Raw genomic sequence first — 16,189 nt, 5'->3', positions numbered from 1 at the left:
GTACCAGCCTTATGGGTCTGGGTTCATGACATATCGTACCAGCCTTATGGGTCTGGGTTCATGACATATCGTACCAGCCTTATGGATCCTGGGTTCATGACATATCGTACCAGCCTTATGGATCCTGGGTTCATGACATATCGTACCAGCCTTATGGATCTTGGGTTCATGACAGGCGGTACCAGCCTTATGGATCTTGGGTTCATGACAGGCGGTACCAGCCTTATGGATCTTGGGTTCATGACATATCGTACCAGCCTTATGGATCTGGGTTCATGACATATCGTACCAGCCTTATGGATCCTGGGTTCATGACATATCGTACCAGCCTTATGGGTCTGGGTTCATGACATATCGTACCAGCCTTATGGATCCTGGGTTCATGACATATCGTACCAGCCTTATGGATCCTGGGTTCATGACATATCGTACCAGCCTTATGGGTCTGGGTTCATGACATATCGTACCAGCCTTATGGGTCTGGGTTCATGACATATCGTACCAGCCTTATGGGTCTGGGTTCATGACATATCGTACCAGCCTTATGGATCCTGGGTTCATGACATATCGTACCAGCCTTATGGATCCTGGGTTCATGACATATCGTACCAGCCTTATGGATCTTGGGTTCATGACAGGCGGTACCAGCCTTATGGATCTTGGGTTCATGACATATCGTACCAGCCTTATCGATCCTGGGTTCATGACATATCGTACCAGCCTTATGGGTCTGGGTTCATGACATATCGTACCAGCCTTATGGATCTTGGGTTCATGACAGGCGGTACCAGCCTTATGGATCTTGGGTTCATGACATATCGTACCAGCCTTATCGATCCTGGGTTCATGACATATCGTACCAGCCTTATGGGTCTGGGTTCATGACATATCGTACCAGCCTTTTGGGTCTGGGTTCATGACATATCGTACCAGCCTTATGGATCTTGGGTTCATGACATATCGTACCAGCCTTATGGATCCTGGGTTCATGACATATCGTACCAGCCTTATGGGTCTGGGTTCATGACATATCGTACCAGCCTTATGGGTCTGGGTTCATGGCAGGGGGTACCAGCCTTATGGATCTGGGTTCATGACATATCGTACCAGCCTTATGGATCTTGGGTTCATGACATATCGTACCAGCCTTATGGATTTAATGTACAGCCTTACCTATGTACTTGTGAGGGGATTTCCCACATTTAGTCCTGCAATAAGAGCTATGACATAATTATTTGCGTAATCTCTTCACATTTCGTGGACCCAAGATCCAGAGGTTACGCTGTACAGTGCAATAGAAGTCTGCCCCAATGCAATTCTAATACAGCCACAGTGGGACTTCAACTATTTTTTATGTGTCAAATGAACTACTTACTGTCTTTGTTTTAATTCATATAACAACATTCCAACCTTGTTTAGCATTATCTAATCCAAATATGGCATTATATCCACCATTTGAATATTTTTGCATCCGTTTCAATATTGGACCCTTATTTTGAAGGCGAACTGCAAATTCCATTGTGGCTCATCCTTATTCTAGCTAGCATCACACAGGTGCTTTTCCGAAGGGATACAATAACAACTTGTAACCTGCACGGTCTCAAACAGAGTACGGAGAAGACCAGCGGTCGGTATTCGAGATCTGCCGCGTCACAGAAGAACCACACTAGAACCAGGCAGACCCAACTCAAAATCTGTCAGACCATCGGAGAAGTGAATTCGAACGAGCCTGAGAGAAAACGGAGCCTTTGTTTTCAGAAGCAGCAGGGAGCCGAACCGGAGGAAAGATGATGAGTTTTCTGCCATACTTCTCCGCTGAGACCTGGACCCTCCTGGCCCTCCTCATCACCCTCATTGTAGTGTAAGGACTTACATCAAATCAAATGTTATTTGTCACAGGCATCATAGTTTATCTCGTGGAAATAATCAGTCAATAATATTTCACAAATAAAATAAATGCCGAGCTGGTTCGTGAAAACAACAACTTTTCCAGTCTTGGCAAACACTTCTTATACAGCTGTCCTCCTTACGTGACACCCATAGTAACTCCTCTCAATGACTCGTCACCTCTGGCATTTAACCACCGTTATCTTATTGCCTTGCACTAAGTTTCGTTTGGTTTCACTTTAAGGCTTGGAAACTTTAGAGCCACAGCAATAGTTCAACAATACAGACGTGTTCTCGACTAGGACAGGTGAATGTAGGAACATAGCAACAGTCCATATAAATAACCAGTACATGTCATCCTGCTAACTCCTCTGAAAGGAACACTCATGTTCTGGTAAAATCCCAAGAGGTGTAACCATAGCAACAGTCCATAGAAATAACCAGTACATGTCATCCTGCTAACTCCTCTGAAAGGAACACTCATGTTCTGGTAAAATCCCAAGAGGTGTAACCATAGCAACAGTATATATTAGACCATACCACTGCTACCAAAATAAACAGCCATGTCCACTCCCCAGACAGGTGCATGTCTAATGGTGTCTGATGACCCAAACCCACATAAAGAGGGCACTTATCTTGCAGACCTTCCTGAAATGTATCATGGCCACACATGTTCTGGAAAAGGGCTCAATGTTAACCGGTGTAGACTAATAGTGAAATGCTTACTTACGGGTCATTTTCCAACAATGTATCATAACTCAAGAAGAGACCTAGATGGGGTCACAGGAGGAAGATGGTAGGAGTCTTAGATGTTTAATCATCCAAAAGGAGAAGGCAAGTGAATGGTCGTGGACAGGCAAAAGGTCAAAACTAGATCAGAGTCCCGGAGGTACAGAGTGGCAGACAGGCTCGAGGTCAAGGCAGGCAGAATGGTCAGGCAGGCGGGTACAGAGTCCAGAAACAGGCATGGGTCAAAATCAGGAGGACTAGAAAAAGGAGAAAGAGCAAAAGCAGGAGAATAGGAAAAAAAACGCTGGTTGACTTGGACATACAAGACGAACTGGCACAGAGAGACAGGAAAGACAGGGATAAATACACTGGTACAGAGAGACAGGAAACACAGGGATAAATACACTGGGGAAAACAAGCAACACCTGGAGGGAGGTGGGGGAAATTACAAGGACAGGTGAAACAGATCAGGGTGTGACACAATGATAACATGGTTATTTGCAGAATAACATGGATATATACACAATAGTTTTATAGAGAAAAACATGGCTATATACAGAACAACATGGTTATGTACAGAATAACATGGCTATATACAGAATAACATGGCTATATACAGAATAACATGGTTATATACAGAATAGCATGACTATATACAGAATAACATGGCTATATACAGAATAACATGACTATATACAGAATAGTATTGTTATGTACAGAATAACATGGCTAGATACAGAATAACATGGTAATATACAGAATAACATGGTTATATACAGAATAACATGGCTAGATACAGAATAACATGGTTATATACAGGGATTCTATACTTAATATCACTTCTCTACAACATATTACTATTTACTGTGTGTGTGTGTGTGTGTGTGTGTGTGTGTGTGTGTGTGTGTGTGTGTGTTTGTGTGTGTGTACAGGTATGGGTACTGGCCCTATGGTGTATTCACTAAGATGGGTATCCCTGGTCCCAAACCCCTACCTTACTTTGGCACAATGTTGGAGTATAGAAAGGTTAGTACCCATTCAGAATAAACATCTCTCTCATATTTTAAACAACAGTGTTATTTCCCCCCATGTAAAACAATGCATTGAGAAGGAAAAAGAGGACTAGACGGTTGTTTTAACAATAGATAAATACTAGGTAATACGAGACTTGATCAGTCTAGAAGTTGTATTATTGACCCTGGGGACCATATAAAATAACAAACCCTCCTCAACCCTCACCTATTTCAGGTGTGTTCTCTGTTCAGCTGTAGGACACACTTACGTGACCTCCTAGGGCATGTTTTTTTTTCTCGCTCGCTCTCATTCCATCTTCCTCTCTCTCTCTCTCTTCCTCCATCTCTCTCTCTCTCTCTCTCTCTCTTCCTATAATTCACTCTATCCCTCTCTCTCTCTCTGTCTCTCTGCAGGGCTTCACTAACTTTGACACAGAGTGCTTTCAGAAGTACGGGAGAATCTGGGGGTGAGTTCAGTTGGCTGTTCCGTACTAGGATGACTTACAACTGTACTATGCTTTTTCAATTCATCACCTGCTGGAGCTGTCATGTGACCATGAGGAATGGTAGTGATAATATCAACAACAACCCGACTAATGTTTTCTTTGTAGTTTTATATGAGGCGGTTAAATGTGTGTCTGTGTTTCTCCTCTGTGAAGGATCTATGATGGGAGGAAGTCTGTTCTGTGTACCATGTAGGTGTATATATAGTGGTTAAAGCCAGGTGTGTGTTTCTCCTCTGTGAAGGATCTATGATGGGAGGAAGTCTGTTCTGTGTATCATGTAGGTGTATATATAGTGGTTAAAGCCAGGTGTGTGTTTCTCCTCTGTGAAGGTTCTATGATGGGAGGAAGTCTGTTCTGTGTATCATGTAGGATTGTAGGTGTATCCAGACCCCTTCACTTTTTTCCACATTTTGTTACATTACAGCCTTATTCTAAAATGGATTCAATTGTTTTTTCCCTCATCGATCTACTCACACAATACCCCATTATGACATCACAATACCCCATAATGACATCACAATACCCCATAATGACAAAGCAAAACCTGTTTTTTTTTAAAAGTTTTGCAAATGTATAAAAACAAAACAAATTAAATATCACATTTACGTAAGTATTCAGTCCCTTTACTCAGTACTTTGCTGAAGCACTTTTGGCAGCCTCGCGTCTTCTTGGGGATGATGCTATAAGCCTGGCACACCGATATTTGGGGAGTTTCTCCAATTCTTCTCTGCAGATCCGCTCTCTGGCTGGGCCACTTGATGACATTCAGAGAACTGTTCCAAAGCCACTCCTGTGTTGTCTTGTCTGTGTGCTTAGGATTGTTGTCCTGTTGGAAGGTGAACCTTCACTCCAGTCTGAGATCCTGAGCGCTCTTAAGCAGGTTTTCGTCAAGAATCTCAGTACTTTTCTCCGTTCATCTTTCCCTCGATCCTGACTAGTCTCCCAGTCCCTGCCGCTGAAAAACCTCCCCACAGCTGCTGCTGATGCTGCCACCACCATGCTTCACTGTAGGGTTGATGCCAGGTTTCCTCCAGACGTGACACTTTTCATTAGGCCAAAGAGTTTAATCTTGGTTTCATCATCAGACCAGAGAATCATGTTTCTCATGGTCTGAGTGTCACGACTTCCGCCGAAGTTGGTCCCTCTCCTTGTTGACATCACTGGTCTTCGAGCCATCGCCGATCTACTTTTCATTTTCCATTTGTTTTGTCTTTGTCTTTTTTACACCTGGTTTCAATTCCCCAATTACTTGTTCATTATTTAACCCTCTGTTGCCCCATGTTTGTTTGTGAGTAATTGTTTGTATGTTATGCGGTCCGTTATGTGCTTTATTGCATTGACCCAGGCCCTTTTCCCCCGATTGTTCAGTTTGGACAGGCGGCCAGCTCTAGGAAGAGTCTTGGTGGTTCTTTGATTAAAGAATGATGGAGGCCACTGTGTTTTGGGGGACCTTCAATGCTACAGAAATGTTTCCCAGATCTGTGGCTCAACACAATCCTGTCTCAGAGCTCTATTGACAATTATTTCGACCTCATGGCTTGGTTTTTGCTCTGACATGCACTGTCAACTGTGGACCTTTATATAGACAGGTGTGTGCCTTTCCAAATCATGTGCAATGAATGGAATTTACCACAGATGGGTATTTCTGTTTTCGGTTTCTCGTTATGGGGTATTGTGATGTTGTTATGGGGTATTGTGATGTTGTTATGGGGTATTGTGATGTTGTTATAGGGTATTGTGATGTTGTTATAGGGTATTGTGATGTCATTATGGGGTATTGTGATGTCATTATGGTGTATTGTGATGTCATTATGGTGTATTTTTTTCACCTTTATTTAACCAGGTAGGCTAGTTGAGAACAAGTTCTCACTTGCAACCTGGCCAAGATAAAGCGTAGCAATTCGACACATACAACAACACAGAGTTACACATGGAGTAAACAAAACATACAGTCAATAATACAGTAGAACAAAAGAAAACAAAAAGTCTATATACAGTGAGTGCAAATGAGGTAAGTTAAGGAAATAAATAGGCCATGGTGGCGAAGTAATTACAATATAGCAATTAAACACTGGAATGGTAGATAGGCAGAACATGAATGTGCAAGTAGAGATACTGGGGTGCAAAGGAGCTAGATAAATAACTAAATAAATAAATACATACAGTTTGGGGATGAGGTAGGTAGATAGATGGGCTGTTTACAGATAGGCTATGTACAGGTGCAGTGATCTGTGAGCTGCTCTGACAGCTGGTGCTTAAAGCTAGTGAGGGAGATATGAGTCTCCAGCTTCAGAGATTTTTGCAGTTCGTTCCAGTCATGGGCAGCAGAGAACTGGGAGGAAAGTAGACCAAAGGAGGAATTGGCTTTGGGGGTGACCAGTGAGATATACCTGCTGGAGCGTGTGCTACAAGTGGGTGCTGCTATGGTGGCCAGGTAGCTGAGATAAGGTGGGGCTTTACCTAGCAGAGACTTGTAGATAACATGAAGCCAGTGGGTTTGGCGACGAGTATGAAGCGAGGGCCAACCAACGAGAGCGTACAGGTCGCAATGGAAGGTTGTGTATGGGGCTTTGGTGACAAAACGGATGGCACTGTGATAGACTGCATCCAGTTTGTTGAGTAGAGTGTTGGAGGCTATTTTATAGATGACATCACCAAAGTCGAGGTTCGGTAGGATGGTCAGTTTTATGAGGGTATGTTTGGCAGCATGAGTGAAGGATGCTTTGTTGCGATATAGGAAGCCGATTCTAGATTTAATTTTGGATTGGAGATGCTTAATGTGAGTCTGGAAAGAGAGTTTACAGTCTAACCAGACACCCAGGTATTTGTAGTTGTCCACGTATTCTAAGTCAGAGCCGTCCAGAGTAGTGATGCTGGACGGGCGAGCAGGTGCGGGAAGTGATCGATTGAATAGCATGCATTTAGTTTTACTTGTGTTTAAGAGCAGTTGGAGGCCACGGAAGGAGAGTTGTATGGCATTGAAGCTCGTCTGGAGGTTAGTCAACACAGTGTCCAAAGAGGGGCCAGAAGTATACAGAATGGTGTCGTCTGCGTAGAGGTGGATCGGCGACTCACCAGCAGCAAGAGTAACATCATTGATGTATACAGAGAAGAGAGTCGGCCCGAGAATTGAACCCTGTGGCACACCCATAGAGACTGTCAGAGGTACGGACAACAGGCCCTCCGATTTGACACACTGAACTCTATCAGAGAAGTAGTTGGTAAACCAGGCGAGGCAATCATTTGAGAAACCAAGTCTGTCGAGTCTGCCTAGAAGAATGTTGTGATTGACAAAGTCGAAAGTCTTCGATGAATACGGCTGCACAGTAATGTCTCTTGTCGATGGCGGTTATGATGCCGTTTAGGACCTTGAGCGTGGCTGAGGTGCACCCATGACCAGCTCTGAAACCAGATTGCATAGCGTATTGTGTGTAGATTTATGAGGGTTTTGTATTTATCCATTATAGAATAAGGCCGTAACTTAACAGAATGCCATAGATGTACGATGAGAGGCAGTGTCATGACCTTAGTTCTCTTTGTTTTATTTATTATTTGGTTAGGTCAGGGTGGTGTGTTTAGTTTTTTTATTGTATAGGGGTTTATCTAGTCTAGGTGTTTATATGTCTATGGTTGCCGAGATTGGTTCTCAATCAGCTGTTTATCGTTGTCTCTGATTGGGGACCATATTTAGGTAGCCATATTCCTTGGAGAGTTTTGTGGGTTGTTATTCTATGTTTTGCTTACGACGCTGCCTCTTTATGACGACCAGTCTCCTCGTTACGACGAAATGCCTCTGCGATCTATGATGGGAGGCAGTCTGTTCTGTGTACCATGTAGGTGTATATATAGTGGTTAAAGCCAGGTGTGTTTCTCCTCTGTGAAGGATCTATGATGGGAGGCAGCCTGTTCTGTGTGTCATGGACAAAAGCATAATCAAGACCGTCCTGATTAAAGAGTGTTACAACATCTTCACCAACCGCAGGGTGAGACACACACACACACGCACACGCACACGCACACACGCACACACACACACACACACACACACACACACATAAACTGAATAATAATAACCCTGATTAATACAACTGTCCTCAATGTTTTAGAACTTTGCATTTCTGAATGGGGAGATGTTTGACGCGGTGTCCGTTGCCGAGGACGATACATGGAGACGGATCCGCAGTGTCCTCTCACCTTCCTTTACCTCTGGACGACTGAAAGAGGTAGAACCATCCCTCCATCTCTACCTTTCTGTTTTATCAACTTGTTGTAAACTCATTATAGCTTGTTATAAACTCTTTAAAAACTCATTATAGCTTGTTATAACTCTTCATTAACTCATTATAGCTTGTTATAAACTCTTTATTAACTCATTATAGCTTGTTATAAACTCTTAATAAACTCTATAGCTTGTTATAATTCTTCATTAACTTATTATAGCTTGTTATAAACTCTATATAAACTCATTATAGCTTGTTATAAACTCAGAACTTGTTATAAACTCTTCAACTCATTATAGCTTGTTATAAACTCATAACTTGTTATAAACGCTATATAAACTCATTATAGCTTGTTATAAACTCATCATAGCTTGTTATAAACTCATAACTTGTTATAAACTCTTCAGCTCATTAAAGCTTGTTATAAATTCTATATAAACTCATTGTAGCTTGTAATGAACTTTATCACATTAAATAAATTTAAACTGAGCCAAATTTCCCTGTCTTGGGTCAGTTAGGATCACCACTTAATTTTAAGAATGTGAAATGTCAGAATAATAGTAGAGAGAATGATTTATTTCAGCTTTATTTCTTTCATCACATTCCCAGTGGGTCAGAAGTTTACATACACTCAATTAGTATTTGGTAGCATTGCCTTTAAATTGTTTAACATGGGTCAAATGTTGTGGGTAGCGTTCCACAAGCTTTCCACAATAAGTTGGGTGAATTTTGGCCCATTCCTCCTGACAGAGCTGGTGTAACTGAGTCCGGTTTGTAGGCCTTCTTGCCCGCACCCTCACAACATGATGCTGCCACCCCCATGCTTCACGGTGGGATGGTGTTCTTCGGCTTGCAAGCCTCCCCCTTTTTCCTCCAAACATAACGATGGCCATTATGGCCAAACAGTTCTATTTTTGTTTCATCAGACCAGAGGACATTTCTCCCAAAAAGTACAATATTTTTCTCCATGTGCAGTTGCAAACCGTAGGCTTTTTTATGTCAGCTTTGCAGCAGTGGCTTCTTCCTTGCTGAGCGGCCTTTCAGATTATGTCGATATAGGACTCGTTTTACTGTGGATATAGATACTTTTGTACCTGTTTCCTCCAGCATCTTCACAAGGTCCTTTGCTGTTGTTCTGGGATTAATTTGCTCTTTTTGCACCAAAGTGCGTTTATCTCTAGGAGACAGAACGAGTCTCCTTCCTGAGCGGTAGGACGGCTGCTATTGTTTGTACAGATGAACGTGGTACCTTCAGACATTTGGAAATTTCTAGGACAATGCCTCAGGACTACCTGGCCTGATTACTCCTTGCTGTCTCCAGTCCACCTGGCCATGCTGCTGCTCCAGTTTCAACTGATCTGCCTGCGGCTACGGAATCCTGACTTGTTCACCGGACGTGCTACCTGTCCCAGACCTGCTGTTTTCAACTCTCCAGAGACAGCAGGAGCGGTAGAGAAACTCTGAATGATCGGCTATGAAAAGCCAACTGATATTTACTCCTGAGGTGCTGACCTGTTGCACCCTCGACAACCACTGTGATTATTATTATTTGACCCTGCTGGTCATCTATGAACATTTGAACATCTTGGCCATGTTCTGTTATAATCTCCATCCGGCCCAGCCAGAAGAGGACTGGCCACCCCACATAGCCTGGTTCCTCTCTAGGTTTCTTCCTAGGTTCTGGCCTTTCTAGGGAGTTTTTCCTAGCCACCGTGCTTCTACACCTGCATAGCTTGCTGTTTGGGGTTTTAGGCTGGGTTTCTGTACAGCACTTTGAGATATCAGCTGATGTACGAAGGGCTCTATAAATACATTTGATTTGATTTTGATTTGCTCCCAAGGATGAACCAGACTTGTGGAGGTCTACAATGTTTTTTTCTGAGGTCTTGGCTGATTTATTTAGTTTTCCCCATGATGTCAAGCAAAGGGGCACTGAGTTTGAAGGTAGGCCTTGAAATTCATCCACAGATACAACTCCATTTGACTCAAATTATGTCAATTAGCCTATCAGAAGCTTCTAAAGCCATAACATAATCAAAGCTGTTTAAAGGTACAGTCAACTTATTGTATGTGAACTTCTAACCCACTGGAATTGTGATACAGTGAATTATAAGTGAAATAATCTGTCTGTAAACAATTGTTGGAACAATTACTTGTGTCATGCACAAAGTAGACTGACAACCAGAGTCAGCTTGCAGGCGCCCGGCTCTGTCACAAGGAGTTGCTAGTGTACGGTAAGCCAAGGTCCTGGACGGCGCTAGCCCAATTATGTGCCATCCCTATGGGGTTCACGGTCACGATCGGTTGTGACACAGCCTGGGATCGAAAACCAGGCGGTGCAGTGTTTTCACCGCTGCACCACCCAGGACCCCTTATTCATTCTAATGACATGATTGAATCATAATATAGGACTAGAATTAGATGCGGGTCACTTCTCCTCACGAAGACTTAATGGTTTAATGCTAAAGAGCTTTTTTTAAAGACACGTCATGCTGTTCATACAAATAACTTACCGGCTCCTCCTCCATTCCTTTCTCTCTGTTCTTTATCCTGGGAAAGGGGAGGAGTTACCGGTTTCGCTCTGTTCTTTATCCTGGGAAAAGGGAGGAGTTACCGGTTTCTCTCTGTTCTTTATCCTGGTAAAGGGGAGGAGTTATCGGTTTCGCTCTGTTCTTTATCCTGGGAAAGGGGAGGAGTTACCGGTTTCTCTCTGTTATTTATCCTGGGAAAGGGGAGGAGTTACCGGTTTCTCTCTGTTATTTATCCTGGGAAAGGGGAGGAGTTACCGGTTTCTCTCTGTTATTTATCCTGGGAAAGGGGAGGAGTTGCCTGTTTCTCTCTGTAATTTATCCTGGGAAAGGGGAGGAGTTACCGGTTTCTCTCTGTTATTTATCCTGGGAAAGTTATTGGCGTAAATCTGGGTAACTGGGTTATTGCCATTCCACCCTAATCATTAGGCAGCACTCTGCTAACCACTCTCTCTGTCTCTCTGTCTCTCTCTACCTCTCTCTTTCTACCCCTCTCTCTCTCTCTACCTCTACCTCTCTCTCTACCTCTCTCTAACTCTACCCCCCCCCTCTCTCTCTCTCTCTCTCTCTCTCCCCCTCTCTCTCTCTCTCTCCCCCTCTCTCTCTCTCTCTCTATCTCTCTCTCTCTAGATGTTTGGTATCATGAAGCAGCACTCTGCTAACCTGCTGAATGGAATGAAGAAGCAAGCAGATAAAGACCAGACCATCGAAGTGAAGGAGTGAGTCCTGATTCCTAACCACACACACACACACACACACACACACACACAGCCACCAATTGCCTTGATAACAGCTTTGCACACTCTTGGCCTGAGGTAGAGTACCTCATCATAAGCTGTAGACACTATCTACCAAGATTTCACATCAACACCATCATCTCGGAAACACTACACCCACTCCAATTCACATAACGCCCCAACTGATCCACAGATGATGCAATCTTTATTGCACTCCACACTGCCCTTTCCCACCTGGACAAAAGGAACACCTACGTGAGAATGCTGTTCATTGACTACAGCTCAACGTTCAACACCATAGTGCCCACAAAGCTCATCACTAAGTTAAGAACCCTGGGACTAAACACCTCCCTCTGCAACTGGATCCTGGACAGCCAATAGGGAGGAGGTCAGAAACCTGGCTGTGCGGTGCCAAGACAACAACCTCTCCCTCAATGTTTGCAAGACAAAGTAGCTGATCGTGGACTACAGGAAAAGGAGGACTGAACACGCCCCCATTCACATCGACAGGGCTGTAGTGAAGTGTGTCGAGAGTTTCAAGTTCCTTGGCGTCCACATCACCAACAAACTAACATGGTCCAAACACACCAAGACAGTCGTGAAGAGGGCATGACAACGCCTTTTTTTACCTAAGGAGACTGAAAAGATTTGGCATGGGTCCCCAGATCCTCAAAAGGTTCTACAGCTGCACCATCGAGAGCATCCTGACCGGTTGCATCACCGCCTGGTATGGCAACTGCTCGTTATCTGACAGTAAGGAGCTACAGAGCGCAGTGCATACGGCCTAGTACATCACTGGTGCCAAGCCATCCAGGACCTATATACTAGGCGGTGTCAGTTTAGTTAGTTTATTTAGGAAATGTTTTCTTAACTCTGTTTCTTGAATTGCTTTCTCAGTTAAGGGCTTGTAAGTAAGCATTTCACGGTTCTACACCTGTCGTATTCTGCGCATGTGACAAATACATTTCATTTGATTTAGTTGTGGTCTGTAGTTGTGTGGTCAGTAGTTGTGTGGTCAGTAGTTGTGTGGTCAGTAGTTGTGTAGTTGTGATCAGTAGTTGTTGTCAGTAGTTGTGTGGTCAGTAGTTGTGTGGTCAGTAGTTGTAGTCAGTAGTTGTGTGGTCAGTAGTTGTGTGGTCAGTAGTTGTGTGGTCAGTAGTTGTGTGGTCAGTGGTTGTGTGGTCAGTAGTTGTGTGGTCAGTAGTTGTGTGGTCAGTAGTTGTGTGGTCAGTAGTTGTGTGGTCAGTAGTTGTGTGGTCAGGGTTGTGTGGTCAGTAGTTGTGTGGTCAGTGGTTGTGTGGTCAGTAGTTGTGTGATCAGTAGTTGTGTGGTCAGTAGTTGTGTGGTCGGTAGTTGTGTGGTCAGTAGTTGTGGGGTCAGTAGTTGTTTGGTCGGTAGTTGTGTGGTCAGTAGTTGGTGGTCAGTAGTTGTGTGGTCAGTAGTTGTGGTCAGTGGTTGTTGCCAGTAGTTGTGTGGTCAGTAGTTGTGTGGTTGTGGTCAGTAGTTGTGTAGTTGTGGTCAGTAGGTGTGTGTTCAGCGGTTGTAGTCAATAGGTGTGTTGTCAGTAGTTGTGGTCAGTAGTTGTGTGGTTGTGGTCAGTATGTGTGGTCGGTAGTTGTGTGGTCAGTAGTTGGTGGTCAGTAGTTGTGTGGATAGTAGGTGTGGTCAATAGTTGTGTGCCCAGTAGGTGTCAATAGTTGTGTGGTCAGTAGTTGTGTGGTAAGTAGTTGTGTGTTTGTGGTCAGTAGTTGTGTGGTCAGTAGTTGTGTGGTTGTGGTCAGTAGTTGTGTGGTTGTGGTCAGTAGTTGTGTGGTTGTGGTCAGTTGTTGTGTGGTCAATAGGTGTCAATAGTTGTGTGGTCAGTAGTTGTGTGGTCAGTAGTTGTGTGGCTGTGGTCAGTTGATGTGTGGTCAGTAGTTGTGTGGTTGTGGTCAGTAGCTTTGGTCAGTAGTTGTGTGGTTGATAGTTGGTGGTCAGTAGTTGTGTGGTCAGTAGTTGTGGTCAGTAGTTGTGTGGTTGGTAGTTGGTGGTCAGTAGTTATGTGGTCAGTGGTTGTGTGGTTGGTAGTTGGTGGTCAGTAGTTGTGTGTTTGTGGTCAGTAGTTGTGTGGTCAGTAGTTGTGTGGTTGTGGTCAGTAGTTGTGTGGTTGTGGTCAGTAGTTGTGTGGTTGTGGTCAGTTGTTGTGTGGTCAATAGGTGTCAATAGTTGTGTGGTCAGTAGGTTTGGTCAATAGTTGTGTGGTCAGTAGGTGTGGTCAATAGTTGTGTGGTCAGTAGGTGTGGTCAATAGTTGTGTGCCCAGTAGGTGTCAATAGTTGTGTGGTCAGTAGTTGTGTGGTAAGTAGTTGTGTGTTTGTGGTTGTGGTCAGTAGTTGTGGTCAGTAGTTGTGTGGTTGGTAGTTGGTGGTCAGTAGTTATGGTCAGTAGTTGTGGTCAGTAGTTGTGTGGTCAGTAGTTGTGGTCAATAGTTGTGTGGTTGGTAGTTGGTGTTCAGTAGTTGTGTGTTTGTGGTCAGTAGTTGTGTGGTCAGTAGTTGTGTGGTTGTGGTCAGTAGTTGTGTGGTTGTGGTCAGTAGTTGTGTGGTTGTGGTCAGTTGTTGTGTGGTCAGTAGTTGTGTGGTCAGTAGTTGTGTGGTTGTGGTCAGTTGATGTGTGGTCAGTAGTTGTGTGGTTGTGGTCAGTAGCTTTGGTCAGTAGTTGTGTGGTTGATAGTTGGGGGTCAGTAGTTGTGGTCAGTAGTTGTGTGGTCAGTAGTTGTGTGGTTGGTAGTTGGTGGTCAGTAGTTGTGTGGTCAGTAGTTGTGGTCAGTAGTTGTGTGGTTGGTAGTTGGTGGTCAGTAGTTGTGTGGTCAGTGGTTGTGTGGTTGGTAGTTGGTGGTCAGTAGTTGTGTGGTTGTGGTCAGTGGTTGTGTGGTCAGTAGTTGTGTGGTTGTGGTCAGTAGTTGTGTGGTTGTGGTCAGTAGTTGTGTGGTTGTGGTCAGTTGTTGTGTGGTCAATAGGTGTCAATAGTTATAGTTGTGTGGTCAGTAGGTGTGGTCAATAGTTGTGTGGTCAGTAGGTGTGGTCAATAGTTGTGTGCCCAGTAGGTGTCAATAGTTGTGTGGTCAGTAGTTGTGTGGTAAGTAGTTGTGTGTTTGTTGTTGTGGTCAGTTGTTGTGGTCAGTAGTTGTGTGGTTGGTAGTTGGTGGTCAGTAGTTATGGTCAGTAGTTGTGGTCAGTAGTTGTGTGGTCAGTAGTTGTGGTCAATAGTTGTGTGGTTGGTAGTTGGTGTTCAGTAGTTGTGTGTTTGTGGTCAGTAGTTGTGTGGTCAGTAGTTGTGTGGTTGTGGTCAGTAGTTGTGTGGTTGTGGTCAGTAGTTGTGTGGTTGTGGTCAGTTGTTGTGTGGTCAGTAGTTGTGTGGTCAGTAGTTGTGTGGTTGTGGTCAGTTGATGTGTGGTCAGTAGTTGTGTGGTTGTGGTCAGTAGCTTTGGTCAGTAGTTGTGTGGTTGATAGTTGGGGGTCAGTAGTTGTGGTCAGTAGTTGTGTGGTCAGTAGTTGTGTGGTTGGTAGTTGGTGGTCAGTAGTTGTGTGGTCAGTAGTTGTGGTCAGTAGTTGTGTGGTTGGTAGTTGGTGGTCAGTAGTTGTGTGGTCAGTGGTTGTGTGGTTGGTAGTTGGTGGTCAGTAGTTGTGTGGTTGTGGTCAGTGGTTGTGTGGTTGTGTTCAGTAGTTGTGGTCAGTAGTTGTGTGGTTGTGGTCAGTAGTTGTGTGGTTGTGGTCAGTAGGTGTGTGGTTGTGGTCAGTAGTTCTGTGGTTGTGGTCAGTAGTTGTGTGGTTGTGGTCAGTAGGTGTGTGGTTGTGGTCAGTAGTTCTGTGGTTGTGGTCAGCAGTTGTGTGGTTGTGGTCAGTAGGTATGTGGTTGTGGTCAGTAGTTGTGTGGTTGTGGTCAGCAGTTGTGTGGTTGTGGTCAGTAGTTGTGGTCAGTAGTTCTGTGGTTGTGGTCAGCAGTTGTGTGGTTGTGGTCAGTAGGTATGTGGTTGTGGTCAGTAGTTGTGTGGTTGTGGTCAGCAGTTGTGTGGTTGTGGTCAGTAGTTGGGGGTCAGTATGTGTTTATTTTTATTTAAGCTTTATTTTTTTCAACAGTTAAGAACAAATGACAGCCTAGGAACAGAGGGTTAACTGCCTTGTTCCGGGGCAAAACAAGATATTTTTACCTTGTAATCTTGGGGATTCGATTTAGAAACCTTTCGATTCCTGGCCCAATGCTCTAACCACTAGGCTACCTTCCGCCGCGGTGTGGTCAGTAGTTGTGGTCAGTAGTTGTGTGGTCAGTAGTTGTGTGGTCAGTAGTTGTGTGGTTGTGGTCAGTATTTGTGTGGTTGTGGTCAGTATTTGTGGTCATTGTGTGTGTGGTCAGTAGGTGTGGTCATTATGTGTGTGGTTAGTAGGTGTGGCCGGTACATGTGGTCAGTAGTTGGTGGTGACTAGTTGTGGTCTCTAGTTGTGGTCTCTAGTTGTGGTCAGTATTTGTGTGGTCAGTAGTTGTGTGGTCAGTAGTTGTGTGGTTGGTGGTCAGTAGTTGTGGTTGTGTTGCAG

At 44.1% G+C, this 16,189-nt stretch overlaps 1 protein-coding gene across 1 annotated transcript in view; it reads left to right on the top strand.

Moving 5' to 3' along the window:
- Positions 1–1,550: 1,550 nt before the first annotated feature.
- Positions 1,551–16,189, top strand: part of LOC139370107 (cytochrome P450 3A27-like) — a 29,551-nt gene continuing 14,912 nt past the window's right edge. The window contains exons 1-6 of the mRNA XM_071109426.1: positions 1,551–1,861; positions 3,549–3,642; positions 4,044–4,096; positions 8,019–8,118; positions 8,242–8,358; positions 11,514–11,602. Coding sequence (XP_070965527.1) covers positions 1,788–1,861; positions 3,549–3,642; positions 4,044–4,096; positions 8,019–8,118; positions 8,242–8,358; positions 11,514–11,602 — 527 coding nt within the window. The 5' untranslated portion in view covers positions 1,551–1,787. The remainder of the gene's footprint in view (positions 1,862–3,548; positions 3,643–4,043; positions 4,097–8,018; positions 8,119–8,241; positions 8,359–11,513; positions 11,603–16,189) is intronic.

This window comes from Oncorhynchus clarkii, chromosome 17 (genome assembly GCF_045791955.1).
Source record: "Oncorhynchus clarkii lewisi isolate Uvic-CL-2024 chromosome 17, UVic_Ocla_1.0, whole genome shotgun sequence".
Classification (NCBI taxonomy): Eukaryota; Metazoa; Chordata; class Actinopteri; order Salmoniformes; family Salmonidae; genus Oncorhynchus; species Oncorhynchus clarkii.
The sequence above is the reverse complement of the archived record's forward strand: the minus strand, read 5'-3'. Positions and strand labels throughout refer to the sequence as shown.